The 27,170-nt window shown below is 37.1% G+C and overlaps 3 protein-coding genes and 1 long non-coding RNA gene across 6 annotated transcripts; 2 read left to right on the top strand and 2 right to left on the bottom strand.

Annotated features, from left to right (window-relative positions):
* Positions 1-357: 357 nt before the first annotated feature.
* On the bottom strand, positions 358-3,591 carry cenpo (centromere protein O). 2 transcript variants are annotated; one of them, XM_085441637.1, is made up of 7 exons: positions 3,449-3,591; positions 3,053-3,187; positions 2,722-2,873; positions 2,099-2,249; positions 1,672-1,943; positions 1,055-1,214; positions 358-644 (listed from the first exon to the last, which is right to left on the bottom strand). In XM_085441637.1, exons 1-7 carry the CDS (start codon positions 3,543-3,545, stop codon positions 535-537), a joined length of 1,077 nt encoding a protein of 358 aa, XP_085297763.1. In that variant the 5' UTR covers positions 3,546-3,591; the 3' UTR covers positions 358-534. The 2 variants fall into 2 exon arrangements, with proteins under 2 accessions (XP_085297763.1, XP_085297764.1); XM_085441638.1 differs by having other exon boundaries at positions 3,503-3,587.
* On the top strand, positions 3,187-14,014 carry slc5a6b (solute carrier family 5 member 6). 2 transcript variants are annotated; one of them, XM_085441635.1, is made up of 16 exons: positions 3,187-3,256; positions 4,822-5,281; positions 5,366-5,431; positions 6,357-6,408; positions 6,519-6,586; positions 6,864-7,018; positions 7,485-7,625; positions 7,965-8,094; positions 8,479-8,567; positions 9,932-10,044; positions 10,147-10,217; positions 10,296-10,382; positions 10,459-10,610; positions 10,685-10,791; positions 10,877-10,998; positions 13,016-14,014. In XM_085441635.1, the coding sequence occupies exons 2-16, from the start codon at positions 4,934-4,936 to the stop codon at positions 13,151-13,153; spliced, it is 1,839 nt and encodes a 612-aa protein (XP_085297761.1). In that variant the 5' UTR covers positions 3,187-3,256; positions 4,822-4,933; the 3' UTR covers positions 13,154-14,014. The 2 variants fall into 2 exon arrangements, with proteins under 2 accessions (XP_085297761.1, XP_085297760.1); XM_085441634.1 differs by lacking the exon at positions 3,187-3,256 and adding an exon at positions 3,422-3,477.
* Positions 8,437-19,779, bottom strand: LOC146686140 (uncharacterized). Its single transcript, XR_014916754.1, has 2 exons — positions 19,676-19,779; positions 8,437-8,588 (listed from the first exon to the last, which is right to left on the bottom strand). It is a non-coding gene; the product is annotated as an uncharacterized LOC146686140 (long non-coding RNA).
* On the top strand, positions 17,262-27,170 carry LOC146686141 (adhesion G protein-coupled receptor F3-like). The gene is made up of 17 exons (XM_085441641.1): positions 17,262-17,372; positions 17,986-18,034; positions 18,126-18,255; positions 18,359-18,508; positions 18,584-18,693; positions 18,797-18,855; positions 18,942-19,066; positions 20,035-20,259; positions 20,618-20,875; positions 21,001-21,141; positions 23,397-23,505; positions 23,727-23,802; positions 24,016-24,195; positions 24,737-26,053; positions 26,145-26,186; positions 26,453-26,488; positions 26,569-27,170. Exons 1-17 carry the CDS (start codon positions 17,344-17,346, stop codon positions 26,626-26,628), a joined length of 3,096 nt encoding a protein of 1,031 aa, XP_085297767.1. The 5' UTR covers positions 17,262-17,343; the 3' UTR covers positions 26,629-27,170.

Raw genomic sequence — 27,170 nt, forward strand, 5'->3', positions numbered from 1 at the left:
GCTGAAAAATTACTGCACTTACCGACAACCGCTTGCACTAGACACGCTTTACAATGGGCTATTGTATTACATGTGCTGAGACTGCCATGGCAACAAGCATACCTGTATGACTGTACTCAGCGCAACAGTGTGCAAAATAATAAATAAAAAAAATAAAATTGATGTTTTTCCTTTCTTTATTAGAAAGAGGGACAATACATATTATTGAACATTTTAACAAATGTAACTATGCCAGATTATAGCCTAATTTCCATCTGTAGACCCTCTGGCAGGTTGATGTTACACACAAGTTAATAGCAACATCAGAGACAGTATTTACAGACCATGTATATAGAGACAGGGACAAAAAAACAGCGATCGCATCACAAATATGACTTTTATTGCCTAAATTTTAAGACTTTTTGCTTGAACATTTGGAAACTTCACTTTCTTACAATTTAATACCTTAAAAACAAAAATGAAAAATGAGTAAGTACATTACTCTTTTAGCAAAATGCAACAGCAAAACTCATTTAATACATATTAGTGAATAAATTAAGCAATGCTTCCCATTTTCTTCATGGTTATTAAAGCTTTGTGCACAGGAGTCTCCATAAGTAAGGTGCAGTTTTTCTTCCACTGTGGAGAATCGGGAAGCTGTTTGTCTGCAACAAACAAAAGGAAATCAACATTAAACAACATTACCAAATTTAAGTTTTATGGGTGTCTTTAACAACAACATCACATGTTTGTAAACAGACTTTCTACATCTATTAAATGGACAAAAGTATCGGGTCGCATTACAGCAAAAGTCTGCTCAGCCACTGAAACAGTCCTGTCACTTCATGAACCGTTTGTGGCTGACCTCTTGTGGCTCCTGAACACTTCCACTTTTAATATACTTGAAGCTGATGGTTGAATATCTAGGATTTCACAAGCTTCCTTTTTGCAATTCAGTGACCGCTTTACAATGACCATTACTTCCACAAATGTTCGTAAAAGCATGTTGCATCATACGCCTGTGGGAATGGGACTGAGTTTGCATTTAAAACAAAAATGAATGTGAAACTCTTACCTTCACTTTCCAGATGGACTCGTGTGGGGAGACATCTGGTGTGGTCCGTGTAGTCCAGTGTGCAGAGCACAGCTGTCTTTTCTCTCGGCACAGTGAATAACAGCACCAGTAGTGAACATAAAACATTACTCTCCATCACCTCAACAGACTTATGTTTCTCCTATAAACAAAAAGCAAAACAGGGTCAATTTGATATTGTTTTAAAACAAATAGCAATGAATACAAAACGGTTTTGTGCTTTAAAGGCCATAAATAGTTTGTGCTTAACATTAATGGGTTCTTGGCTTTCAAAATTTACGAATGGAACAAAACTCCACGGTTTCTACTGTTCACCAACAAAACTACAGGTTTCATAAAAAGAACTGTGCAACTGTTTAGGGTACTTTTGATTGTTATATTCTTATTCATAATTTAATCAAAGTGTAAATTAATTCTGTAGTAGAACAAGCCCAAACGTCCAGCCAGAGATATGTTTAAAAAAAAAAAAATCTTCAGCCACCTAAACATGGAGTCCTGCAACAGATGGCTTTGCCCTCCCAGAATGCTGACATGATGGAGTCAACATCAGCTACTGAGGGATATGGTGAAATATAATTTAAAAAAGTGAAATCTGGCACCTTAACAAGCTTCAGCTGCTGCTTGCGACCAGCAAAGGCGTTGAGATGTTTGCTGAGGGTGTCCAGAAACACCCTCAGGTCTGTCTGCATGTTGTTCTGCTCAGCAAGGTTGTTTAGGGGAATAAAGGGAGGGATGTTGTGGCGACTAATCTTTACAGTTGGCTTCAGATCAATCTCCAGGTTAAAGGTGTCTAAGAAGATGTCCTCATAGGCCGTTGCGATAGATACGCACGCTCCTTTCCCCTTGCGAGTCTTTATGATGTCATACCCACCTGATGATATCAGCAAATAAAACAGAGCAGGAAAAAAGAGAGGATTAAAACAGACCAATAAAGATCTGAAATATGAGACACACTGGAAAAAGTCAGTGAAAACATCTCCAGGTGACACTGAACCAGAGGAAATAATACTGCAGTTAGGCTGATACCAATGAGGTGATGAGCATGTAGAAGATCTTTCAGCTGAGTGTGTCTGGCCATGAGCCGCAAAAGTTTTGAGTTCTCCGACTCTTCCTCCATGTTCTCCTCTTCTTCATCTGCACAATGTTTGTCCATAGCCAACCTCAGTTTCTGGAGGTCCTGTAACAGGGAAGTGCAACCAGCATGTGAAAGTGATGTAACGTTTCAGACCCAGTTCAAATGTGAGCATCATATTAACATGAAATCAGTTGGTTTATCACTGCTTTCTCACACCTAAGTAAACAATCAGGATCGGAATCCCAATCAAAAATACTATTATATGCCTGTCAAACAGTGGTTCATCTCTCGAGTTGTGTACCTTCTTTATGCTTGAATGATTTATAGATCGGTGTTAAATGGCTTAACAAAGAAATACAATATTCTTCTGAAAATGGTCAGGTAAGGATGAGTACTCTACTGTAGTATATAAGTAAAACACTAACATAAACTACTATATCTTGATAAATATTTCAATGTAATCGTACTATAAACTGTATATTTTATGAATATAAATACGGCTTATAATTTTATAAATTTATCACGTGTTTTGCGTAAATATTTGTCCAGCTTCTACCATCATGAGCCCCCAAACCTGGTGCGTCTGTATCTGTGCCTTCAGCTGCTCTCTCTGGGTCTTCAGTGCTTCAACTTTAGCCTTCAGCTCCATCACACGACTGTGCTGCTGAAGCTGAGTTTTACGACTCCTGGCTTTAACTTCCAGCAGACTCAGGTGACTCAAAACACCTGAGGATAAAGCACACATTTACTAACTTCTAAAGGACACAAACGAATGTTTTACTGTTGGGCTAATAGACATTAGCTCATAGCATTAGCAGGCTAACGAACTTTGCATCACAACAATGTTCTTTATAAGCTAGCTTGCGGTGTCGCTAAGCTAGTTAAAAGCTCTCGCTCCGAGGTACCTTTCGCAGGTGCTCCCTCCATGTTTCCCGAGTCTTTTTCTTTATTTTTCTGTACGTACTTGATCCGATGTAAACATCCACTCCTCTTGCAAGTTTTTGATTTTGGCGGCTGTTGCGTCACCACACCGCCCACTTCTTCAACCCCGGAAGAAAATTAAAAACAGTTTGCGATCACATGGAGCAATGGAGCGACAGATTAGCATGGTAAGTGTGTTCAAGTCCTTTTTTCAACATAGCATAAGTTTAAACACACAAGACACACGTTTATTTGAAAATACAACCCTTGATTTTCATAAAGTCGTGATTTCATTCATGGAAATACCTTCCTCATCAAGCTTTAACTAACGCAGTGCTCTTGAACGTCTCAGTGAAAGGCATGGTGACGGTTACACTCACCCGGATACCCACAGTGCTGCCCTGTAAAGGTAACCCTGCTCAATGCTGTTGTACCTGTTCTGTCTCCGCTAGCACACGGTTTCCTCTCACACACCATGCTGTCTTGATTAGGGCCATTTCCTTCATACCCAGTCAAGTTATGCAGATAACGTTACAGACGGTCACGGCACAGTTATTTATAACTAAAATATCAAAGCTACAGCAACAGTGTCTCCAAGTCAAATTAAAGTCACTTTTAAAATCCTGCATCATGCTTTGCTATAGTACAACGAGGCTTTTGTGACCTTGTATTTTGTGCACCTCCTTTGTGGGGTTTGAGGCAAAATGATCAATTAATTGATCAGCAGAGATTTTTACAGTATATTAATACCTAATCTGGCTCCCGGCCAGATGAAAGGATTTCAACCTTCAGTCTGTTTTAATGTGGAAGGAAATCAAAACAAGATACATGAGGATGCCACCCTGGACTCTTGAGTGACACCTATTTGTAATGCAAAAACCCCCAAAATGTTTTGAAAACAATCTTCTAGGTAATTTTTCTTGATTTAGTTAAGCAGTCAATTTAAAAATACTGCAATTTATAGTACATTCCACTGAAATATTTTTTATTGGCTGTATATTCTGATAGGAAAACACGTTTTAAAATGACCTTTTAACCCCTCTTCGCCACAGCTGGAAGCGCTTGTTTAAACGTTTGATGTCATTGACCTTGAAAACTCACAGTGACTGGTTCCTGCTGTAGCTCAGGAGCAAGGAACCTCCCCCTTTCCAAAACAGCTGACATTATTTTTGGATCAGCACAAGCAGGGAAAAGTTGACATAGTGAGAGGTTACGTGACTTCAGTTTGTCTGCTTTACATTGCACAGATTGGTGATATTCTCATGTAGCAGTGGTGCTTTGATGCAAGCATTACAGTTTAGTGACAGCAGACTCAGTGCTGAATCTGTTTGTCTGAGCAGGAGCACAAATGTCTAAGAAAAGCACAAGGAAATCAGCTGTGTGCAGATGTGTTTCTTCTCCAACTTTTGCAAAGTTGTTGTTGTTTTTTAAAATTTTATAAGCAGAAAAGGGCTGAATAGAATAATATTACATAATATAAATAATAACTCTGGATATCTGAGCAGATCACCTCACATGCAAATGATAAATAGACAGGTTCTTAAATAGCACTTTTCTAATCTGAGCACTCACTCATTCACACCCTTTCATACAAGCACTTTTTAATGCTTAAATGCTTTCTGTCTGACATTTATACTCGAATGGATGTATCAGAGAGCAACTTGAGTTTAGTATCTTGCCCAGGATTCAAAGCACCAACCTTTAACAGCCAGCCCACATGCATATTTATTCAGCTTTTTTTGTTTCCTTCAAGGTTTTTGGACTGTTATGACTGATGGGTGTGAACAAGGACGTTTCCTATTTTTCTGACCGTGTGTGTGAAGAAGCACACAATCTTCTCAAACTGCAGCCAGGAGACAATCAAGATGGACCCGTCCGACCAGAAGTTCTTCACGGTTATAGACTATGTGATATTTGCCGTCTTACTCGCTGCCTCTATGGGCATCGGGCTGTACTACGCTCTGTCTGGTGGGCGTCAGCGCACGACTCAAGAGTTCTTAATGGCAGACAGAAGCATGGGCTGCCTCCCCGTTTCCCTCTCGCTCATTGCCTCGTTCCAGTCGGCCGTGGCTATCATTGGCGTACCAGCAGAGATCTACACGCACGGCACTCAGTACTGGTTCATCGGCTGCGCCTACATCCTGGGCCTCTTCATTCCAGCTCACATTTTCATTCCAGTGTTTTACAGACTGCGCGTCTCAAGCGCTTACCAGGTTTGCCGAAGCATTTTCATTTTTCACCAGTACTCATTTAAAGCAAGCTTATCTTTAGATTTCTTATGCTGCTTTGTTTCACAGTATCTTGAGCTGCGCTTCAGCAAAGCAGTACGCATATGTGGAACTTTCACCTTCATCTTTCAAATGGTGAGTGCAGCACTGCAGTGCAATAACACAGGATGTGCTGATGCAAGGTTTTTTCCCAATATTTGATATTCAAATACCACAGCTACAAATATAACATAACTGCTGTCTTTCTCACAGGAGTAAAATATAAATAACCTCCCTTGTGTAACCTATTAAGAATTTTTTTTAAATGTAACATAACATTTTATAATAATCGGATTCTGTAGGGATGGTGCCAAAAAATAAGTTTAGGCTTACAGTTTTTGTTTTTTTTTAAATTTTTTAAATTTACAACTGGTAAAAATAAAGACAGAATAAGTGTAAATGACAGGGTTAGAGAAGGTGGACAAGTTTAATGGAGCTGGAGATGGTAGAGTTGAAGATGTTAATATTTTCACTGAGAGGGGCCAAAATTGGCAAGATTAGAAATAACTACATCAGAGGGACAGGTTAGATTGAGCAGTTTGGAGACAAAGTTAAGATGAGGCTGAGATGGTTTGGACGTGTGCAGAGAAGCGATATATGCTGGACAAAAGATGTTGATGGTGGAGCTGCCAGGCAGGAAGAAAGGAGGAAGACCACAGAAAAGATTATGGATGTACTGAAGGAGGACATACACAGGGTTGGTGTGACAGAGGAGGATGTTAGAGATAGTGTGAGATGGAGGCAGATGATCCACTGTGGCGACCTTTAAAGAGAGCAGGCAGGAGAAGAGGAAGACTGATACCCAGTAGCTATGTCATGTTGTACCAGCTCTAGTTTTATTTTAAGCAGATATAATAAAGCGGTGTAAATATTCTTTTTTTTTACTCTCAGCTATAAGGATAATAAACTTAATGTCACTTTGCACATTTAGTGGACCGCTTTAGTGCATTCAATAATATAAAGGCCTTAAAGTTCAAAGGTTTTTCTATGAAGCTGACATTTTCTTTTTGCCCGACTGCAGGTTATCTATATGGGAGTTTGTGTGTATACTCCTGCCTTTGCACTAAATGCAGGTAAGAAGAGGTCATTTATTTATTTATTTATTTATTTTTTACTTTCTCATTGAACTTAACTAAATAATTCTTGTAGTTCAGTGGGTTGCTCTCTGTCTCTGTTTTTGCAGTCACTGGGTTTGAACTATGGGGAACAGTGCTGGCCACTGGACTCGTGTGCACATTGTACACAACACTGGTGAGTTACATCACAGGCTCAGTTTGAATCAGCCATCTACAAGGGCTTTGAATAAATTGAGAGTGATTTTATTGAGCTTAACCTGATAGGAATGACTTGCTCTTCTGTCAACACTGCCTTTGCTACTCTATAAAAATAACTTGCAAGAACTGACAAAAAACCTGCAAAAAATACCCATAAATATTTTTTAGTAGGGTCTTTATTTTTGAGTAGCAGTTGAATACTTCTTGATTCACATATGTAGCCTTTTAATGCTTTCGGTGCCTTTTTGTCTCAGGGTGGTTTGAAGGCCGTCATCTGGACAGACGTCTTTCAGACTGTTGTGATGTTTGCAGGGCAGCTGGCTGTCATTGTGGTGGGAGTGCAGAAGACTGGAGGAGTGGCTGATGTTTGGAGGAAAGTCTGGGAGGGAAACCGCATCTCTGGCCTCGAGTGCGTTTGAAGTTTGCTTAATGGAAACGACTCTATATGAATATGTGAAATATGCAGGCAAGGGGCATGATATTTGATACTGAAAGCTTTCTGGGGTGTACAACACTGAGCACACATTAGTTGCATGCAGATGAAGATGGGGGGGGGAAATAAAATACACGGCATATATATCCAGATGATAGTCAAATACATCGCACACTCCAATAAAGCTGTCATTATTTTTCGTACCGGCAACCACACGAAACTTCCTTCTTTCTAACAGTCTTTCAAACAGCTGCAGAATTAAAGCACTCTGAAATCTAATGCTTTGTTTTGTTGTAGCTCGTACATTTAAAAACCACAGTGCGGTTTTTCTGGTGAGAAATTAGGTTTGCATTTGGTTATTAAAATTTACCATGCATTTGATTTCATAAGATATAGTCTTTAAACCGCATCTCTCTCTCTCTTTCTCTCGCCTGTGATACAGTCTAAACCCAGATCCGACAGAGAGACACACCTTCTGGACTCTTGGGGTCGGTGGGGTCTTCCTCATGCTGTCCCTGTATGGTGTGAACCAGGCTCAGGTCCAAAGATACCTCAGCTCACGCACAGAGAAAGAGGCTGTCAGGTAAGCAGTGGCTTTGATATTAAAGCAAAGATTCTTGTGAATTCATACTGATAATATGTTCTACAGTTATTCATGACACAACAGAGATGGAAGGAGACGGTAGATGAGCCTCTCAATATTTTATTTCAAGCTAGCTTGTATGTATTCATGTGCTTTATTAAATCCCGTGGCTGTTAGATTAGCTATATGTGTTAGCCACTCTGCTCTGCAAGTTTAAAGGAGGGTGCTCCAAAAAAACATGAAAAAAAACATCTGCAAAAAGGATGAGTGAAATAAAAAGAAAATGACAAGAAGCTGACTTCAAAGTTAGCACCTTATTATGTTCCCAACCTCCTGCAGGTCTTGCTACATGGTTTTTCCCTCCCTGCAGCTGGCTCTGGCTCTAAGTTGTGTGATGGGGCTGGTCATGTTTGCACGTTACTGTGGAGAGGACCACTCTGACAAGCTGGCCAGTTCTTCACGGGATGCAGTGAGTTGCACTGTGCTGTGTAATGTTTTTAGTGTTCCCATCCATCCATCCATCCATCCATCCATCCATCCATCCATCCAGGATGAATATTGCATAACTGTCATACTCTTCTCTGGAGTAAACAAAATCTGAAGTGAAATATGAAGGATGATCAAAAATATTCGTGCCGAATTAAACAAAGTACCCCTGAGAGCACAAAAAAACCCAGCATTGGTATTTGCATATTTTATAGTGATACCTTTCATTACATTCGACTCATGTCTCTCTAGTGTGTTTTGGACATCAGAGATGATACAATATGTGTTTTGTTCCTGGCAAATTGTACATTTATGCAAATCGAACTGAAGGTACCAGGAAGATATGTTTATAGTTTGTTTCCCACAGATGGTGATATATTTTGTGATGGATATGCTGCACGGTCTGCCTGGGCTGCCTGGACTCTTCATTGCTTGTTTATTCAGTGCAGCCCTCAGGTACGGGACTTTCCACAGTTTCTGCAGAGACAGAATAATTTTTACTACCAATCCTCTTTCCACAGTATTTCATCCCTCAGCTTTAGGCTTGTCATGATACCTGCATTATCTACTCATCGTCACGTATGGACACATTTTCAATAATTGTCCATGACCCCAACATTGCATGATGTTTACATGCATCTTTGTTAAAATAGGAAACATTTTAACTCACATTTCCAAAAGGAAAACAGGTTTTTCACTCTCATTAAAAGTGAAGAGACAAAAAAAAAAAAAAGAATTTTTTTTTTTTTTGCTGTAATTTGTGGCTGTGCTGATCTTTGTGATGCAGTTTCACTGTCAGTGGGGCACAGGTACTGCTCCTACACACACACAGAGTGAACCTGGGGGGTGTACTACGAACCAACATTAATGGATTAGTGTGCTATGCTGAGTCTAAAGTCATACATTACAGTGTGAATAACCTGCTGCATTTGTAGGCTATTTGTCATGAAGAATACCATAAAGGTGGCCCTCTTTTCAGGTTAGATCACCATAGCAACTTCTGCTGAACAGCTAACCTGGGCTGGAACAGGTTATGTTCACAATTGGAAGTGACTCATTTTCACTATTTCTATTATTTACAGAATCTTTAAGTGTTGTATAGATTCACTGCTTAAGGAACCAGTTTTACCTGTAGAGATGTAGCTTAGTAACGCCACCAGTTTAAGCCCAGCTATAAAGTTACAGCAGCACAAACCGTTGCTATAATTTTACAGCTGCTAGTCTCATTGCCACTGGAATTTACATTTATGAAGTTGGTGATACAGAAAATATGTAAATGTTTGTGTTTCATTTGTAGGTCATTTTATCTACAGATGTGACTTTTAGTGACTTTTACTTTGATCTTGTGACAAACTCTCCTGGTGTCCATTTTACTGACTCAGAACTGAACACACTGCATAATTTTGATCTTTTAAATGCAAGTTTGAAAGTTTCAGAGCTCTAACGCGCAGATGTCACATATTTGTGTCTATCTCTGATAGGAATTGTAGGTTTTCTCAAGCGAGTAAACATAAAGAGAACCTGACTGTTTATGTGGAGCTTGCTTTATAGCTCTGTTGTGGAGTTGAAACACTGTTCCATTCTCTTTATCTCTTGAAGATAATTAATAGGAGAATTTCCTCAAATTTGTTACCAAAGTTCACCTGGACTCAAAGATAAGACTTGGTACAGACCTATAATACAAGGTGGTAACTGCGGTTGTTTATCTTTTACATCAACTCTTATTGCTGTAATGATTTAGTAACTAGAATCCAAGAGGTGAAACATGCCTTTAATTTGCATTTTAAAGTTACACGCCCTTTTTCCCTTTTCTTGTTTAGCACCATATCGTCGGCCTTCAACTCATTAGCTACTGTAACAATGGAAGACCTCATCAAACCGCAATATCCTGCCATGACTGAGGCGAGAGCAACCCTGCTGTCCAAAGTTTTAGGTCTGCTCTCTGAAGCTTTAAATGTTGCAATTTGTGAATTAAAGCAGTGAATTGAAAATGATGCTTTGACCCTAAAGTTTATACTTGTGTCTCCTTAATAAGCTATGTCCTATGGACTGCTCTGCCTGGCCATGGCATATCTCACTCACCTCATGGGTGATTCGGTTTTACAGGTAAGCTCGCACCGGTTATAACTTTATAATCAACATACTTCTATGTTTGGACCGATTGTTTATCATATTTAACGTTAGGTGGCTTTGAAAATCTTCGGCATGGTTGGTGGTCCTATTCTTGGTCTGTTTTGTCTCGGGATGTTCTTCCCGTGGGCCAACTCCATCGTAAGTTGACTTCTAACGTAAATTCACAATAATGCTGTTTATTTATTTATTAACTTATTTTGGTAATTGTTTCCAGGGAGCTCTGGTAGGTCTGTGTGCAGGACTGGTTGTGGCTTTCTGGCTCGGCATTGGAAGCATCCTCAATCGTAGCACAAGACCACTACCACTCGAATGCGGCACCAATGCGACTATTGCTATTCAGACAGCGTTCAACAATACCACTCTGAGGTACAGATCACTCCGGCTGCACACTGTGACCTCTCCTCATTGATCATCTCCTTAAGCATCTCTTTGTTCTTCAGCCAACCGTCTGGACTCAAGAGATTTTACTCCCTGTCCTACATGTGGTACAGTGGCTTTAACTGCACTACAGTCATTTTAATAGGCCTGATTATCAGCTTTCTCACAGGTAGGTGAGTTCTTATGCATATCTTTATTGTCCATAACTTTTCTTTATAAAATTTTTATTAGAAATTCTTAATTATGTTTCTTAGGCCCAACAAAGGAAGAAGATGTGATGCCAGGAACACTCTATCCCCTGTTAGGAAAACTTTTTTGTTTTCTACCTGAACACCTGAAGAAGAAGCTCTGCTGTGTGACTCCACTGGGACAAACGGTGAGTGAAAGGATCGATTTAATAGCAAAGAACCTTGCAACATTTATATATGATGTATTTGCAGTAGAATAATAGTAAAGCATTAAGTAAAGATGGTGGTACAACTGTGTAACCCCGGTGAGACAGAGATGATGTTTTGAAATGTTTACTAGAATTTGGAAGCGCGGGACTTTTTTCAAGAGCCTCTTTTCAGGATCATGATTTGCAGGCGGCTAAAGTGGGATTTGGCAGCTTGGGCGTAGTGGTGCAGCATGGGAAACTAAATCACTTTAAATAAATCAGAATAATTTGTTTTGCTCTTTCTGCCCTTTTTAGCCAACCGAATTCTGCATGATATTAGTAACTGTTACACAAGCTTTATAACTAATTTCCAACACCTAAACCTTTCCAATAAGAAAGGTACAATTCAGTGAATCTAATCAGCATCGTCACTTTGAATATACATTCGTGTCAGCTACCTAGATGTAAACAGTCCAGCACTGTAAACTTTAACACATTACTCCAAACTAACCAGTTTAGCCTGTCCTAAGTTTCCTGATATTTTCATCCAGTCTTTGTATAACACAGAATTAGTGTACTTCAGTTCATTGTGCAAGAAATTGTAATTCAGCAACACATCATTTATTTATAAATATCTGACTCAAATTTTTTTAAAGTTAATTACAACATTATATATATACACTTTAAAATTCCAAGCATGTAAATTTCACTTTCTAAGCAGTGCTCGCCTTTGAAAATAATCATCCTTCCTTTCTTGTCCTGTCTTTCTTGCATCTTTTTCCATCTCTGATAGTGCCACATATTAACATTTTATTCTAACCCTGTAAAATACAGAAAGTGTCCACATACAAACTTCACATCTGCATCATGAACCCATTGCAGAGTTGAAAGCGAAAAAGGATGAGTTTGCAGTGCTTGCAGGCCATGGATGTAATTATTTTCTTATTATTGAGCAAATATCTATATGCCGTCACTAGAAGCAATGCCAGGCTGCAGTACATGAAAAATTAACTCATCCAGTAGTGATATGTATGAACCTGCGGATTAGATTTATTTATTAACTGACTGCTAATCACCAGGATTAACACTGCAAATTGCAGATTGTTCAGTCGTGCAAATTTAAAAGTAATTTTTATTGAGCTGACCTGACAGGTTGATGAAGGCTATTGCAAAATGTAGGTGCTACAACCTGAAAAGCCTCTGGTTTTAAAGTAAGAATTGGAACAGTTAGACTAATCAGATAATCAGAGAGACTCTAATGAAGAATATTTCAGTCTTGTGTAAGGAATCCTCATATCAGTCAGGGCTATGTGAGAAACTCATAGTTCTTTTTAGACTAAAACTGAAAGAGGTGCATTCACCTATTTCCAAGGACTTAAAAGGATTCAGGACTGGGTGACTTCCTTCATCTTTATTATAAGTAATTTATCCTAACTGATTCGTCAAAGGTTGTATTCTTGCAGGAGTAAAAATCTGGTCTCAGAGACATTTTTTTATTATGTTGGAGATGGTGGGAGGGATTATCTGTAAACATCTTCAGGCACCACTGAATATAATGCTGCTTCCCCTTTTTTTTCCCCAAAATTAGACTAAATATTATGTATGCTTGCTTGCATTTCGTTCGTATTTACTCTGCATCATTTAGAGTCAAAATTCAGAAGTTGGCAGCAGTCAGTCATTCTAACAGTTTATGGAAATGTGTAGCACAAAATACAGCAGTAGCAGTATGTGAAGCATCCCTGGTTTGATCCCCTTTGGGGCTTTATCAGAAAGGATCTCTGGCATAAAATACCAAATTGAACATGTAAAGCTACCTTCTGTGGAGACCCCTTGTGAATAAGAGAGTGCCTACCAGTAGCATTTAGCATAATGTCAGCATGCTAACTAACATGGTTTTTATAATCAAAATGATCACTGTTAAATATTTGCTGCTTTTTCACAGGTATGAATATTTGATAAAATCAGTTTCCTTATGTGTGTTTTTATCTTTTTAAATTAAAAAAATATCTACATATAGCTTGCAGCACCACAGAGGCAACCTTCACAACACAAAGAAGGTAATGGACTGGCATTCCCACAAGAAGATAGATCATCACTGGAAGAGAGGGAAAATTTTCTTCCCGAGACTTTCGTAGAGTATGAAACCGCAGTGTGACGTCGACGTCTGTCACAAGAGGCTCTATTCAGCTCCCTCTAAAAATTTACATGTAGAAGTTGTGAATATCGTCCACATTAGATTGATGCCTGCAGCATTCAAAGCTACAAATTTTTCAACATTTAACATCAGAATTTTTTGTTTGTTTGCTTTTCTATTTATGTCAAAAGACTCAGCTGAACCTGTCAGTGTCTGAGTCAGTTATGTCTTACTTACATACTCTACTCTACTCAGCTTTATGTGAATGCAGCTGACAAATTGACCTTGTACTAGGCCCTGAGGCAGCTCCTCGGTTAAACATCCGTTTTAGCTTTTCTTCCATTAAGCAGGTTTATTCGGATTGAGGGCCCCTCGCAAACAGCAGAGCCAAAGCTGAGTCCCTGAGATGATTATCTTAGGAATATCCACTCTCACCTTGACATAAATGAGCAAAGACTATAGAGGCAACTTTCACACCTAAACTTTGCACATATGCCAACCTCATTATATTTTGGCCATGTTAAATTTGAGCATCTCCTATTGAAACAGTATAAAAAACTGCAGCAAGTAGGGTGAAGAATAACAGACTCACTTCAGATTGTTAGCTGCTTTCTGGAAGGTTTTTCCTGAGTACATGTTAAAAAGCTGAACTATGCTGATATATGTCAAAATTGATACGTTGGGAGCTTGACATAAGAGGAAAAGAAGTAAACATATTTTATGGTGATATTTTCTTTGTACTTGATGACTGTTTAGCATTACTGTGGCTGTTTTAAAAATGGTCCTGTGAAAAGATACAGCCTTGTCTGTTAAGTATGTTTGATTATTACTTGACCGAAAAAGTACAAAACTTTCTAAAGAGAATTAAAGATTTTATAGTTACGTTGTTGTCTTTTGTGTTGTTTTCATTAGTTTTTGTAGTTTTATGTTTTGACTTTTTTATTTATTTTTTTTGTCTGTAGTTTTGAATAGATTTGTTTCTGTAAGTTTTAAGAAAATGTTTAAAGTTTAGTTTTTTATATTATTGAAATTGTTTATTTGATTTTTATCCTCTAATACTGGGGTAATTTCACATCTTTAAGAAGTTTAGAGTAAATATTAAAGTAAACACAACACTTTGTAAAAGGAATTGACCCAGAGCTACACAATCATCTCAGTCTCAGTGTTAGGAAGCGCAAATGATTCCTTATGTTTGACATGTTCAAAAAGTCAGTGAAACTGGTCGATATGACTGAAACTAGCACCACTGAATGAACAATGTCATCCCACTGTTCATTCAGTGGTGCTAGTTTCAGTCGTTATGCAACGTACTGTTTATAAGATTGGGGAAACCTGCAGTCAGCTGAGGCTGAAGAAGTCATTTGGATGAGTGACGAAACGTTTCTCCCACTGAAAACGCTACGACATCCAGATGAACAGAATCAACCTTTTGGGTTTTGTTTTGTTTTCCTAAGTTTTTATTTTATTTTTGCAGTTGCAAATTTCAGCGGGCCCTGTACAAGTTTCACACATGAAGATCAGTATAATGTAGCTGGAGGACTGTTTTTAAATTGTATTTAATTCGAAAACAGTTGATTACTTTTGTTAAACTTCCTGAATTAAAGTTGGAAGTCGACACTTCAATTGCATATTGATTGTTTGATTTAAAATCCACTGGGGTGGTGTATAGAGGCAAAATGACAAAAATTGAGTCCCTGTCCAAATTTACAACTAGTGCTATTTATAATTAGCTTGCATTAAAAATACAGGCTTGGTGTTTAAATGATTAGACATTTTTCAAACTTACTCAAACATCGTACTGAGTTAGTTGTATTAATATAATATCGTACTTTCCTTAAAGCAATTTGATTTTTTTCTTAACTTGCCTGTACCGTACAATGTATATAATAAGTAACTGGACAGAAAAACACCAACAGTATTAGGATTTAAATATATGAGCTATTTTCCAGCTAGTTACATCATTAAAATGTTGTTAATATAAAGATCTACATTCCAATCATGTATTCAAGTCACAAAATATTATCATTTATGCTTTTAGACACTTTTTACTCTTGTACATTTGAATGCGCTATTTTTTTTTTTCAACTTAGTCTCCCTTCATGCACATGTTTTCGGTTGTGGCTGGTTAGATTTAGACTTCTCTGCAACATTCAAACTAAAAGAAATGTTTTGCATGTTCACATCAAGTTTGGGAGAAAGCAGCTTTTATTCTGGATGTCCTTTTTTTTTTTTTTTTAAGATAAACAAGGAAGTTTGCCAATACTATCTTTTTTCTTTTAACCAACTGATAAGTCATCGGTTTAAATAATATCCAGATTGTTAAGATGATGAATGAAAATATTATTTTAGAAATATATTATTACACTACTACTACAGTGTTATCAGAATAGGAACGACTGAAAGCTAAAAGTAATTTTTTTTTTCATTCATTCTGTTTAATAAGTAATTTTCATCAAACATGAGTTATTTGTATGTAACACATTCATCCACTTTTCAGGGTCGTGGGGAGCACTGCAGCCTATCCCAGCTGTATTAGGGGGAGAGGCAGGGTACACCCTGGACAGGTCGCCAGTCTGTTGCAGGGCTAACATATAGACAGAGACAACCAATCTCACTCACATTCACTCCTGTATTCACACCTATGGGCAATTTAGTGTTTCCAATTAAACTAACCCCACCTGCATGTCTTTGGGAGGAAGCCGAAGTACCGCGGAGAACCCACTCAAACACCACACAGAAAGACCCCGGCCTGATGGTGGAATTGAACTCAGTTGAACTCCTCTATATTAAATCACCTGTGAAAATATAATTGAATGCGATGTCAAGTCACTGCATATGTTTAATCTAAAAATCAAATTTGAGGCTAATTATTTAAAAACAAATAATAAGAGTTAGATACCATAACTCTCCAAATAGATTTTGTGTAATATGTGTTTAGCGGTGAACTCTTTATCAGTTCACCCTGCCTAGAAAGAGTTGTCAGTTGCTCCTAAATCTCATTTGACTAAACATTTGTATTCGTAATATACTTAGAGCAAATGAGTTCTTTATTTTAAGGTCAGACCACTAATGATTATCCAAAAGGGACCCATAAAAGTTCTTCATTACAAAGCTTCTCTATACACTCGGTCCTCGACACATGGTTTGTATTATAAGGTCTGTTAGCACATAAAGGTTATGTAAAAACTGTAAAGGGTAAATATAGATACTTGGTATAGAGGTGATTTGCCATTGCAGTCATGTGAAAAGAGTTTGCTTTAAGATATATGCAGTACTCACTGGTCTTCAATGATAAGGTGGTGTACAACAAATTCAGAAGGAAAATTAACAATTCAATCAATTATTCAACACATAATACATGCAATAATACATTAAGAAGGGATTGGACCGTTAATTTACTAAAATGTACTTAAGATCATCAGTTTACGCTCAAAGATGTTTTTACTTTGAGAGTTGAGATTTGTGTCAAATAAGGACATATCACTGGTAAACAGGAGATGGCAACCAACCTGATATTGACATATAAGGACCTGTGGAGGAGTTCAAAGTTCAAACAAAAAGAATTTAAGGGGAAAAATCATTAGGGTGAAACATTAATGTGTAATAAAATGAATGGCTATCTACTGGCTAGTTGCTACATGCAACTAAGTAAATGCAACAGTTTATCTCCTATAAATCCAGCTTTTATCCTTTGTGTATTTTCCCAGTCCAAGACGAAATACTCCAAGAAACCCAAACAAATTCCCACTTATAGTCAAAAGCATGTATATAAACCTCACATTAACACATGCTTAAGTTACTCTGAAGCACCAAGTTGAACACTGAATAAACAATATAATACTGTTTGAAGGCAAACATCAGTGATATAAAAACTCTCCTTTTCATATATGACATCATAAAAACTATGCCTCATATCTAATAAATAAACTTCACTTTTGCTGTAGTGTGGAGTTATTCAGGTGACACTGCACTTTCTGTACACATAGTTTCAAAAATGAAAACCATATTACACACAAACACCATTCAGTCTCTGTTTTTGATAGTCAAATTAGTGGTACATGACAGCCTTTTTACTTTGCATGTCTATCTGCAGTAACCTCTACAGGTCATCTACTGCTGTCACGTTAAAAAATACTTCAGTCTTCTGTTGACCATTTCCTTGTGAGCAGCAGTAGGGATACCTGGTGCACCTTCATCATTTTGGGGCTCTAATGGGTCCTTCTACCATCCTGTACACCAGGTTAGTAAAAATTTAAGTATTTATGATTTTCCTCAATGTGACCATTTAAAAATAATTTGGCTGAAAATAGTGTTTTTAAGAAACTTGGAATTTCTTAAATATGTATTTGAAATTTGATCCTGAATTGTGGATGGCTATGGCTCAAGAGGTATTAGAATTTTGGAAGTATGAACCCTGGCAGTCAGTATAAGACGGGCACCTCAATTTCAACTTATTTTATATTTCTTTTGTGTAATACATCAGGATTTTTATATGTTAGAGTAATTTGTATTAGAGCTAGCTTTTAATATATTGTATTTTTTAATGTTGGTAATTTTCACTACTGTCCTTGCTGTCTTGGAGCAATTGTGACCACAAAGTTTCCTCTGGGATAAGTTAAGTATTCTGATTCTGACTCTGCTTCACTCTGCATGCAAAAATGGCCTCTCTCTTTCCTTTATTAATGAGCTCTATCATCTCTTTAATCATATCGCCATTTTAAGCTTTGCAAAGGCAGATTTTTTTTGCTGGTGTTGCATGGAAGTGCAACATTTTAATTATAGTATTTATAATTAATAAATGCTATTGTTTGCCAAATGCTTTTTAAAAATATCATTTATTTTTCCAAAAACAGGATGTGGACCTTTTTATTTCTTTACATCTTGGGCATAAATTTCTGCCAGGTTTGTTGATTACATCAATTAAACATTTTGATCTTAAATATCAACTGTATCATGAAATAAAAAAAAAAATGGAATCACTTTTCTTTCACAGGCTGATAACTCAACACAAATGCTTTATGCCAAACTGATAATAGACAAAAGTGCAATTGCAAATATCACGAGCATACTGAAGAATTTTACGTATAACAATACATTTGTTGTAGCACCTGTAATGACAACAGGTAAACTAATTTCCAATCTTCCACATACACCATGCTGTGATTTCTGAAGAAAATACTTTTATAACCTCTAACTCTAACCCTGCATAACTCTTGTCCTTATAAGTGTGCACAAATGGTACAGGCGGGAAGGTATGTCACTGCAAACCAGACCACAGATGGAGCGATACTTTCTGTCAGTCTAATCCAAAATGTTGCGGCAATGCAACGTGCACTTTGAATAGTGCAGACGCAAAGTGTGTCCTAAGCACCACAGGTATTTATATATATTTATTTATTATATATATATATATATATATATATATATATACTGACATTTTCTTGCTCACAGTTACCATTACAGGATCTTTGAAAATTGCACAGGCAAACAAATATGAAAAGTGTCTGAAAGGCACAGAAACCACGGACTATATAAACTGCAGAGATGACTTGATGAAACAGGTAATAAACAGTCATTTAAAAAATATATAATGTCTTTATCACCGCAATAATAAATAAAGAATACTATTATTAACTCTTTTTTCCATCCTTTGTTACCTCTTAGATGAAAACAGCGTACAGCACTCTGAGGGGATTTGACTTTTTAAACATTACAGGATTCAGGTATATTCGTGCAATCACAAATTAAATGTTTTATTAAATTTATTTTAGATATGTGACTAAAATCTGTCTTTGTTTTTTTATTGAAGGCTCGGAAGCCTCTTCATAGATTTTACAATGAGCGTCGCTTCCACTGTCAATTCACAAACTCTGATTAACATTTCAGAAGCCATCAGCCGAAATCTGTCAGCCTCGCTTGATATGGAGACTGCAGGTAATGTAAACTACCTGTGGAGGGCGCAGTTAATTCCAACCTGGACGGAAGGGTTTTTTTTTTTCTTAAATTTTATATAAATTCTGTTAGATTGTGTTTTAGATATCATTTTAGCGCTCCTTGAGTATCATTCTCCACCAACATATCAGACTGAAATATCTCGACAGCTACTGGAGGGACTACCATGAAATTTTATGCATATTATAAATACGTTTTTCACTGTGTAAATTGTTATTAACGCTCTTATTTAAAGGAACAGTTCAGCTAAATAACCTTTCAATCGTTGACAAATTGCTGCCCGCTAAAATCCCAATTTTATTTCTTTGTTTCTATTATAAAATGATAACCTGAGGTCAACAATGCTTTGGATGCAGTCATATTACTCTGATAAAGATCAAGAAAATATGAGTGAGAGACAAAAATCTCTCTGAACCTCATGCATCTTGTTTTAGTTTATCATAATGTGCTCTAAAGGTGGTGTTGTAAAGGCTCTTTTAGCACATTCACTTCACCGGATGCACCTTTTTTCTTTTCCTCACCTTTGATTGGGTGTGGCGCTTTCCATTAATTGCACTCACTTGTCACCCGTTATATAAGGACTGCACTCACCTACAGCTCACTCTTTCTTCACTCCCACATGGGGCGGCAGCTGAGAGATAGCAGTCCATGTGTGTCTTTCCTTTGCTCATTATTCAATAAAACAAAAAACCTGCAAGTGAGTACTGACCAGTCTCATCCTGGCCGGATGAGCCCGTGATGGTAACTATCTCCAACCTCCTCTGGACCTTCCTCTAAAACAGATGGTTTATCTGCAGCTGCAGTGCTATTCAACCTATGGTGTTCATGGAACTGTAAAGGTTTTCAAGTTTCAATGACTGGCCGCAAGGTGGCAGTATTTCCATATGCCATACCATCTAGATGTATGTGGTTTCCATGGCAACTGATTATCATTTGTTTGTTCTCTGTAGGTGTTGTCCGCTTAATAATGCCAGACAACATGCCGGTCCCTTATGGGGACACTAACAAAATCATCACTTGCATAGCAACGGAGGACCTTGGAACTACACCACAGTGGAGTATAACAAACATCAATGGGCAATATGACATAACTAATGGAACAGTTTCAACTGTCACAACATTATCAAAAACAAAGAGTCAAATCCAGCTTAATGAAGTGACAGAACTCTGGAAAGGTATGTTTGTTTGTATGTATGTGAGACTTTTATATAATTAGTGTAAACCCAGAAAAAAACTAAATAAATTGTACAATACATGTTTAAGCAATTAAAAAATAAAGAAATAAAGATTTTTCTTTACATCTCGACTGTGATACAAATTAAAACTTGTATATGCAATTTGATATTTCTTTCTTTCTTTTTTTTCTTTATGTCAGAATGTTAAATAAATATTTCATTCACTTTTTTTCTGGGAATGTTTCAGGCTTTAAATGGTTAACTAGTTTGGCACTATGAGCTGAAAAACTCAGTATCACTATCTGGATTAAATCTAATTCCTACTTGTACCAGCTTTAACCACGTTTTTTTTTTCTAGGAACATACTTGTGTCTCTACCAACAAACCAAAAAGTTTGGCAATGACAGTACAATCAACATATTACACAAAGGCAGTGATGTACTGGATGTAGCTCTATTGCCAGACATTGCTGTTTTCACTGTGCCATCATTTCCACGCTGCAAAACTAAAACTGATGTTCTCCAAGTAGCAGCCCAGTGTGAGATAAATAATAGCACTGAACCTTATACTGTCTCATGGAATGGTGACGGCCTCAAAGATTATTCAGCAACTTCGGGTATGGATATTTCCTTTCCTTTTCTTTTCTTTTCTTTTCTTATTTGCCAAATAATTTTATTTCAAAATAGTTATTTTGCAAGAACTGTTATGAAAATCCATGACATGAATGTATCATTCTTGCAGCTGACAAAACACAAATTTATTCGGCTCAAAAAATTATCGACTGTGGTGTAAACAACAACAATCAAACTACAGCATCGTGTATATTTAAAAACAGAAAAGAGCAAAATAAAAGTGCTTCGGTGCCCTTCAACATCATTGGCGGTAAGTTATTGTATTTTGTAATAAGAATTAAACACATAGCTTAAAAAAAAAATCTTACAACAAAGTTCTTGTCTTTGGCAGAAATAAATGAATTTTTTTTTTTAATCTGATTTAGTTTTATTCAAAAAGTGCCACTTCACTAAAGTTGTCTGAAGTTGCTGATATTTTAAGATAAACCAACTAAAATATTTATAAATAATTACTTACTTTAATGAGGACAGTCAAAAGATTTGCCATTTTAAATGCCCAAAAATGTATTCATAATTAATTACAATTAAATTAAAAGAAATAGAAATAAAAAGAAGTGATATTTGTAGCCGTATGGCTCAGTGTTTTGAGTTTTTTGGTATTTTGATATTCATTGTTTATGTTTGGCTGTCATTTATTTGTCCAAAGCTCATTTTAGGTTGCCATGTTAGTTATTTTGTTGATTAAGTTCCCCTTGTGTTTTAACCCCTGTGTTAAGTGTCACTCGTCGCCCTTCAGGTGCTTACTTATGTCCTTGCCTCATCTCCAGTATCCCTTTTCCCTCTGTATGTTTCTACAGTGTTCATTCTCCACGTCAGTCCACCATGTCCACGTCGTTGTCTGTCTCATGTTGTTTCATGTTGTTTAGCTCATGTCATGTCTGCGTCTTATTATGTTTCCTGTTTTACTTTGAAGGGTACTTTTGTTCATTGTTTTAGTTTTACTTCCACTGTGGCATCATTATGTTCATTCTAGTCAGCTGTTCCCTCATATTTTTCTACTCCTGATCACCCGTTGAGTGTATTTAGTCCGTGTGTTTCCGTTTAGTCATCGTCAGGTCATCTGTTATACTTCCCCCATGTCATGTCAGGGTTTCTGGTGTTTTGCATGATTGTGTTCAGGGCATGTTCATTGTTTTAACTCTTGGTTTTTCCTCGCAGTTTCTATCATGCTCACTATCATGTTCAGGTCAGGTATCACAGTTTTGTCATAGTTTCATAGTTCATTCTTAGTTGCCAGTCTCGCCCAGTTTAGGTTTAGTTGTAGTTCTTGCCACTGTTGATAATGTCTTGTTGCATGTTCCTGGTTTTCATCAGCCACAATAAACAGCTCGCTTATAGTTTACCACAGTTTTGTCCTCCTCCGTGTCCTGCTTTTGGGTCTACTTCCTAATCACCGGCGTACCCTGCCATGAGTAAGTTTGGGAGTAAGTCAGTAAGTTTGAGCACCTCTGTAAAAGCAGATCAGTTTGCTGATCTGGAGCATTCAGTAGTGTGTTAACACATAAGAAAGACACCAACAATGATCTTACAGGAACAACTGTTACTCACCATCCTGGGTGGGGTTTTAAGACCAAACAAGTGAACATCCATCATTCAGCAATCTGAAATATTACTCACAAGTGGAAGATGTTCAAGACAGCCGTAAATCTTCTCAGGAGTGCACATCCTAGCAACCCAAGGTCAGACTGTGCAGACAAATTACATAAAAACCCAAGAGCTACATCTCAGACGCAGTTAGCATGTTAAATGTTAATGTTAAACACAATATAATTACAAAAAGGCAGAATGAGTGTTACTTGTTTGGAAGGGCTGTCAGGAGTCAACTCTTCTCTTTAAAAACAAATTGACAGCATGGCTTAGGTTTGCAAAGTTGCATCTGAACAAACCACAGGACTTCTGGAACACTGTCCTTTGAAAAGACAGGACCAACGTGGAGAGGTTTGTCCACAATAAAGGTTGTTCTACAAGCTACTGAATCATGGGGTGTACTTAATGAGGGTGGACACAGTGCTTCTGCATGTAACTTAAATTTTGTTACATAAATAATGACACAGAATATAAATGTATTAAAAATGTTGTGTATCTGAGGTTGTAGTTAAATAGTTTGTGAATCTGTTAAGGTCCAGAGGATTTATTTTATATTGTTGTGATATATAAAACCTTTGAAGTGAAAGAGGGTGCACTTTCTTTTTACCATGACAGTAGTAGTTTGTAATAATAGATATAGTAATAGTGATATGTACAGTGTAAAATAAAATGGGGTAAAGTATTAAATTGCTTCTTATACTTATTATATAAAAAATAGGAGAGTGTTTTAGAATCATGAATGAATGCAGGCTATATTGATTACTTCAAAGATGAGAGAGTGTTTCTGGAGAGACCAAATTTTTATGAGACATTATAGGATATAATTTCTGCAACAGAAATTGATTTGAACTCACCATTCTCTAAATTAACTTTTGATATTGTCTTAGTTAATGTATGAAAGTTTCTTCGCCAAAACAGAAGGTGACCTGTACTGTCGGGCTCAAGGTGTATGGGGAGACACCAAAGCTGGTTTCACTTCAGTCTTAAAATGCACAAACTCTGCTGGGCAAAGAACAAGGAAATGCAAGTAAGAATCCAACTGCTGATCATATTTATTATGTAATAATGTATCAGTTATTTGTTTGACTATTTTTATTTATTTTTTTGTATTGAAATGGCTCCAAGAGTCCACCAACAATGATTGTTTGCATTTGTGACTGGGAACATCATTTGACCAGTTCATAAGTGAACATTTATTTGTGACACTTAAGATATTAAGATATTCAATATTAAAATTCATATTTTCAGCTTAAATGAACAATGGGAAGATGAGGTGTCAGGATGTGTGAACTCAGACCTCTACAACGTACTGCAAAATGCAAAAGTAAGTAAGCTTAGTTTCATAATTTATGTTAAGAAATTGTTTCCATATGATGGGAAAGTAACTTAATAATCTCAAACTTAATATAGCAACAAATTCTCCAATTGTAACGAGATTTTTACGCAACAGAAAAATGGAAAGTTGTTCATCTTTTTGTCAAACTCACTGTAGCTGATACAATTAGGCTTGACTAATTCATATGTGCTCTTGTTACAGATTTCTGACACTGGACTTGGGGCATTAGATAAAAATGCAGAAACAATATTTTCTAACCTTAACAATGTCACTCAAAATTCAGTGCGTATTAACACTTTTGCTAATGTGAATGCATCAGTTGATGTACTCAGCACCATGAGTAACAAACTGAACGTAGTAGACAATGTAACCACAACTAAAGTAAGTATCAAAGAAGCTTTATTTTTATTATTATTTAAATTCTTTAACAAATATTAAAATGAATAAGTATAAATACTTGTACGTAAAGTTGGAATCTTTAAGAGTTACAAGGAAACAAATTTCCAATCTATTTATTCACTTTTTTGAATACATTAACAGTTTTACTATTTACAATTAGTTCATTGCTAATGCAAATCAAGAATTTCCTGCTGCTGTTACTTCATATTAAAAGAGTTCAAGTGCTGAATAACCCTGTCCCTTTTATTGTGAAGAAGCCACAGGAAGCCACACGTCACCACCTTAGCCATTGTTCAATTCAATTCAAATCAATTCTATTAATATAGCGCCAAATCACAACAACAGTTACCTCAAGTTATTCGTTTTGACAGTGGTTTACTCAAAGAAATCGAGGGTCAATCAATGACCAACTAGGGAAGCAGTTAAGAAGCTGCATGTGTTAAACTTTGACTAGTTCAGTCTTTTACGATTCATTTTAAGCATCGTAGTTATACCACCCTCAAAACTTTGTTGTTCTTTTCAGAATTTCCTGGCCTCATCTAGTAATCTGTTGGATGGGTCTCTTGAAAACTCATGGAGCAAACCGGATCCTGAAAGTAACAAGAGCCTGGCTGAGAAATATCTGCAGTCAGTTGAGGTTTTAATTGCGAAATCAAGCATAAGTAATGATTCTGATCAAAAAAATATACATATAGACACATGCAGTGGAAAAATATGCATCAATACGGTGTTCAATGCCAAAGTCACTGTTAGAAGCTCAGGAAATGGCACTGTAAAAACAGCTGGATTCAAATACCTGCAGGACTATTTGCCCAATACAACACAAACATTTAACATCAACAGCATTGTTGTGTCAACAACCACTCAACGGGGAAAAGACCTTGAGATTACACTAAAGTTCCCATTGCTCATAGAAAGGCCTCGCCATGTTGAACTGCAATGTGTCTCATGGAACTACAACCAGAGCAATTGGACAGATGAAGGATGTGTATGGGGGGGCGCTTCTAAACCTGACGAGTGCACTTGCAATCATCTGACTTCATTTGCCATTCTGATGTCTCGGTATCCCATTGAAATCCCTTACATGACCGAGATAACGTACGCTGGACTTTCTGCATCAGTGGTGTCACTCGTTATCAGCCTCCTGATAGAACTGATCGTCTGGAGCAAAGTAGTCAAGACAAATACTCTACACTTGCGCCACACCGCCCACGTGAACATTTCTCTTTGTTTGCTGGTGGCAGATTGCTGTTTTCTGGCATCTTCTCAACCAAAGAGCATTTCAGAAATCTGGTGTAGAATTGCAGCTCTTCTGAAGCATTTCTGCTACCTGGCCATGTTCTTTTGGATGTTGAGCCTGAGCACCATGCTCCTTCATCAGGCAGTTTTTCTCTTTCACAAAGTGGGCAAGAAAACCTATCTGAGGTTCTCGTTGATCCTGGGCTACGTTTGTCCTTTTCTCATTGTTTTCATCACATTTCTCACCAACAACGGCGGCGCTCAAGACGCGTATTTCAGTTTGGAAACATGTTGGCTGGTTTATTCTGGACTTCTGAAAGGAACCATCTATACATTCATTCTCCCAGTTGGTATAATTGTTTTCATCAACTTGTTTGCCATGATAGTGGTAATCATGAAGCTTTTAGACCATAAGATCACAGAAAAGTCTCATGAGAAAGAAATACAGGCTGCCAAAACTGTCCTGAGATCAGTTATTCTTCTGACTCCAATCTTTGGTTTGCCATGGATTTTTGGATTTGCAACATTTATTATGGACCTCACAGCTGGAGCTGTGACTTTAGCTGTGAACTACGCTTTTGTTGTGCTCAATGCATTCCAGGTATGGTCACAATTATTAAACTGATCAGACTCAATATCTGTTCTGCTAAAAGCATTACTTTTTTAAAAAAATGCTTGTTTTTCATTTCTAGGGTTTGTTTATTTTGTTGACCACGTGCCTGGGGGACAGAATGGTAAAGTCATTTACTTCTAGAGATAAGAGGCCTACCTAGTTTAGTTAGGATGCTGCTGTATCACTGTGATAATATTCGAATATATTTAAAGTTTGAAGCCAATGGCATGATCTAAAATCCACAGCTGAATCGATGTCATTATTGTTGTAGTTGTTCTCAGGTTTATTCTGTGTTATTTCAATTATTGTAATGAAATTATTATCAACAGTCATCAAAAATATCCTTGAAAATGTTTTCATCAAATGTTTTTATTCTGATTTTCACAGACCCGTGAAGCACTGCTGAATTCTTTCAGGAAAAAAGTAAGTGAACCACAGCTTGTTCGTAAATAACCGTGGTAACTCATAATGAATGACGCACATCTGTTTCCTCTGTTCTGCAGGCTCCACCAACCATCAGCGAAAGCTCCACAAAGTTGGAAACAACAACTAAAAAGTCCTAAACAACACCTGCACACATGTATACTCACAAAACACTACATTTAAATCAAATATATTCGATTCATGAGCTACATTTACTCTTTGATGTGACTGTTTCTTTGTTGTTTATTTTGAGTAATACAAGTCAGAAATTGTCATAATTGTTATATGCATATCTGTGTTTCTTTGTTCAATATACATATTCATATGAAATGTGATTTAATAATACTGTACATTGCATGTTTTAAATATGTTTTAAATAGCACTTAGCAGTAAAGAGCTGAAGAAAAACTCTCAGCTGAAAGGATAGAAGAAAACCTGCGTGAGGATTTTATTTCTGTAAATGGGATTTGGGCTCACATCTTGCTTCAGTTTTTAAGTTTTCTTTGTCCCGTTCTGCCCACTCCTCATCTGTGTCATCCACTGAAACCCCTTCACGGGCTGCTTGTGTACAATAAACATGTCACCCTGTCTCTTCTCTGTAACACACAAAAACAAGAATGTATACTCGTCATGTATAAAGATTATACTCTTGGTTATTGTTAATAAAATTACAAGAATCTGA

This window comes from Copadichromis virginalis, linkage group LG19 (genome assembly GCF_057382275.1).
Source record: "Copadichromis virginalis isolate Kocher_CV1m ecotype Utaka linkage group LG19, C_Virginalis_male_GT1.1, whole genome shotgun sequence".
Lineage (NCBI taxonomy): Eukaryota > Metazoa > Chordata > Actinopteri > Cichliformes > Cichlidae > Copadichromis > Copadichromis virginalis.

Bases quoted from the DNA above. Each gene is read 5' to 3' on its own strand.
- cenpo (XM_085441637.1), bottom strand. From the start codon at position 3,545: ATGGTGTGTGAGAGGAAACCGTGTGCTAGCGGAGACAGAACAGGTACA. The intron at 2,874-3,052 runs GTACCTCGGAGC...CTTTATCCTCAG, and splicing joins GGAGGGAGCACCTGCGAAAG to GTGTTTTGAGTCACCTGAGT. The intron at 1,944-2,098 runs GTATCAGCCTAA...TGATATCATCAG, and splicing joins ACATGCTCATCACCTCATTG to GTGGGTATGACATCATAAAG.
- slc5a6b (XM_085441635.1), top strand. From the start codon at position 4,934: ATGGACCCGTCCGACCAGAAGTTCTTCACGGTTATAGACTATGTGATA. The intron at 7,019-7,484 runs GTGCGTTTGAAG...CCTGTGATACAG, and splicing joins AACCGCATCTCTGGCCTCGA to TCTAAACCCAGATCCGACAG. The intron at 10,045-10,146 runs GTCTGCTCTCTG...CTCCTTAATAAG, and splicing joins CCTGCTGTCCAAAGTTTTAG to CTATGTCCTATGGACTGCTC.
- LOC146686141 (XM_085441641.1), top strand. From the start codon at position 17,344: ATGGGTCCTTCTACCATCCTGTACACCAG. The intron at 17,373-17,985 runs GTTAGTAAAAAT...TTCCAAAAACAG, and splicing joins TCTACCATCCTGTACACCAG to GATGTGGACCTTTTTATTTC. The intron at 21,142-23,396 runs GTAAGTTATTGT...TCGCCAAAACAG, and splicing joins GCCCTTCAACATCATTGGCG to AAGGTGACCTGTACTGTCGG.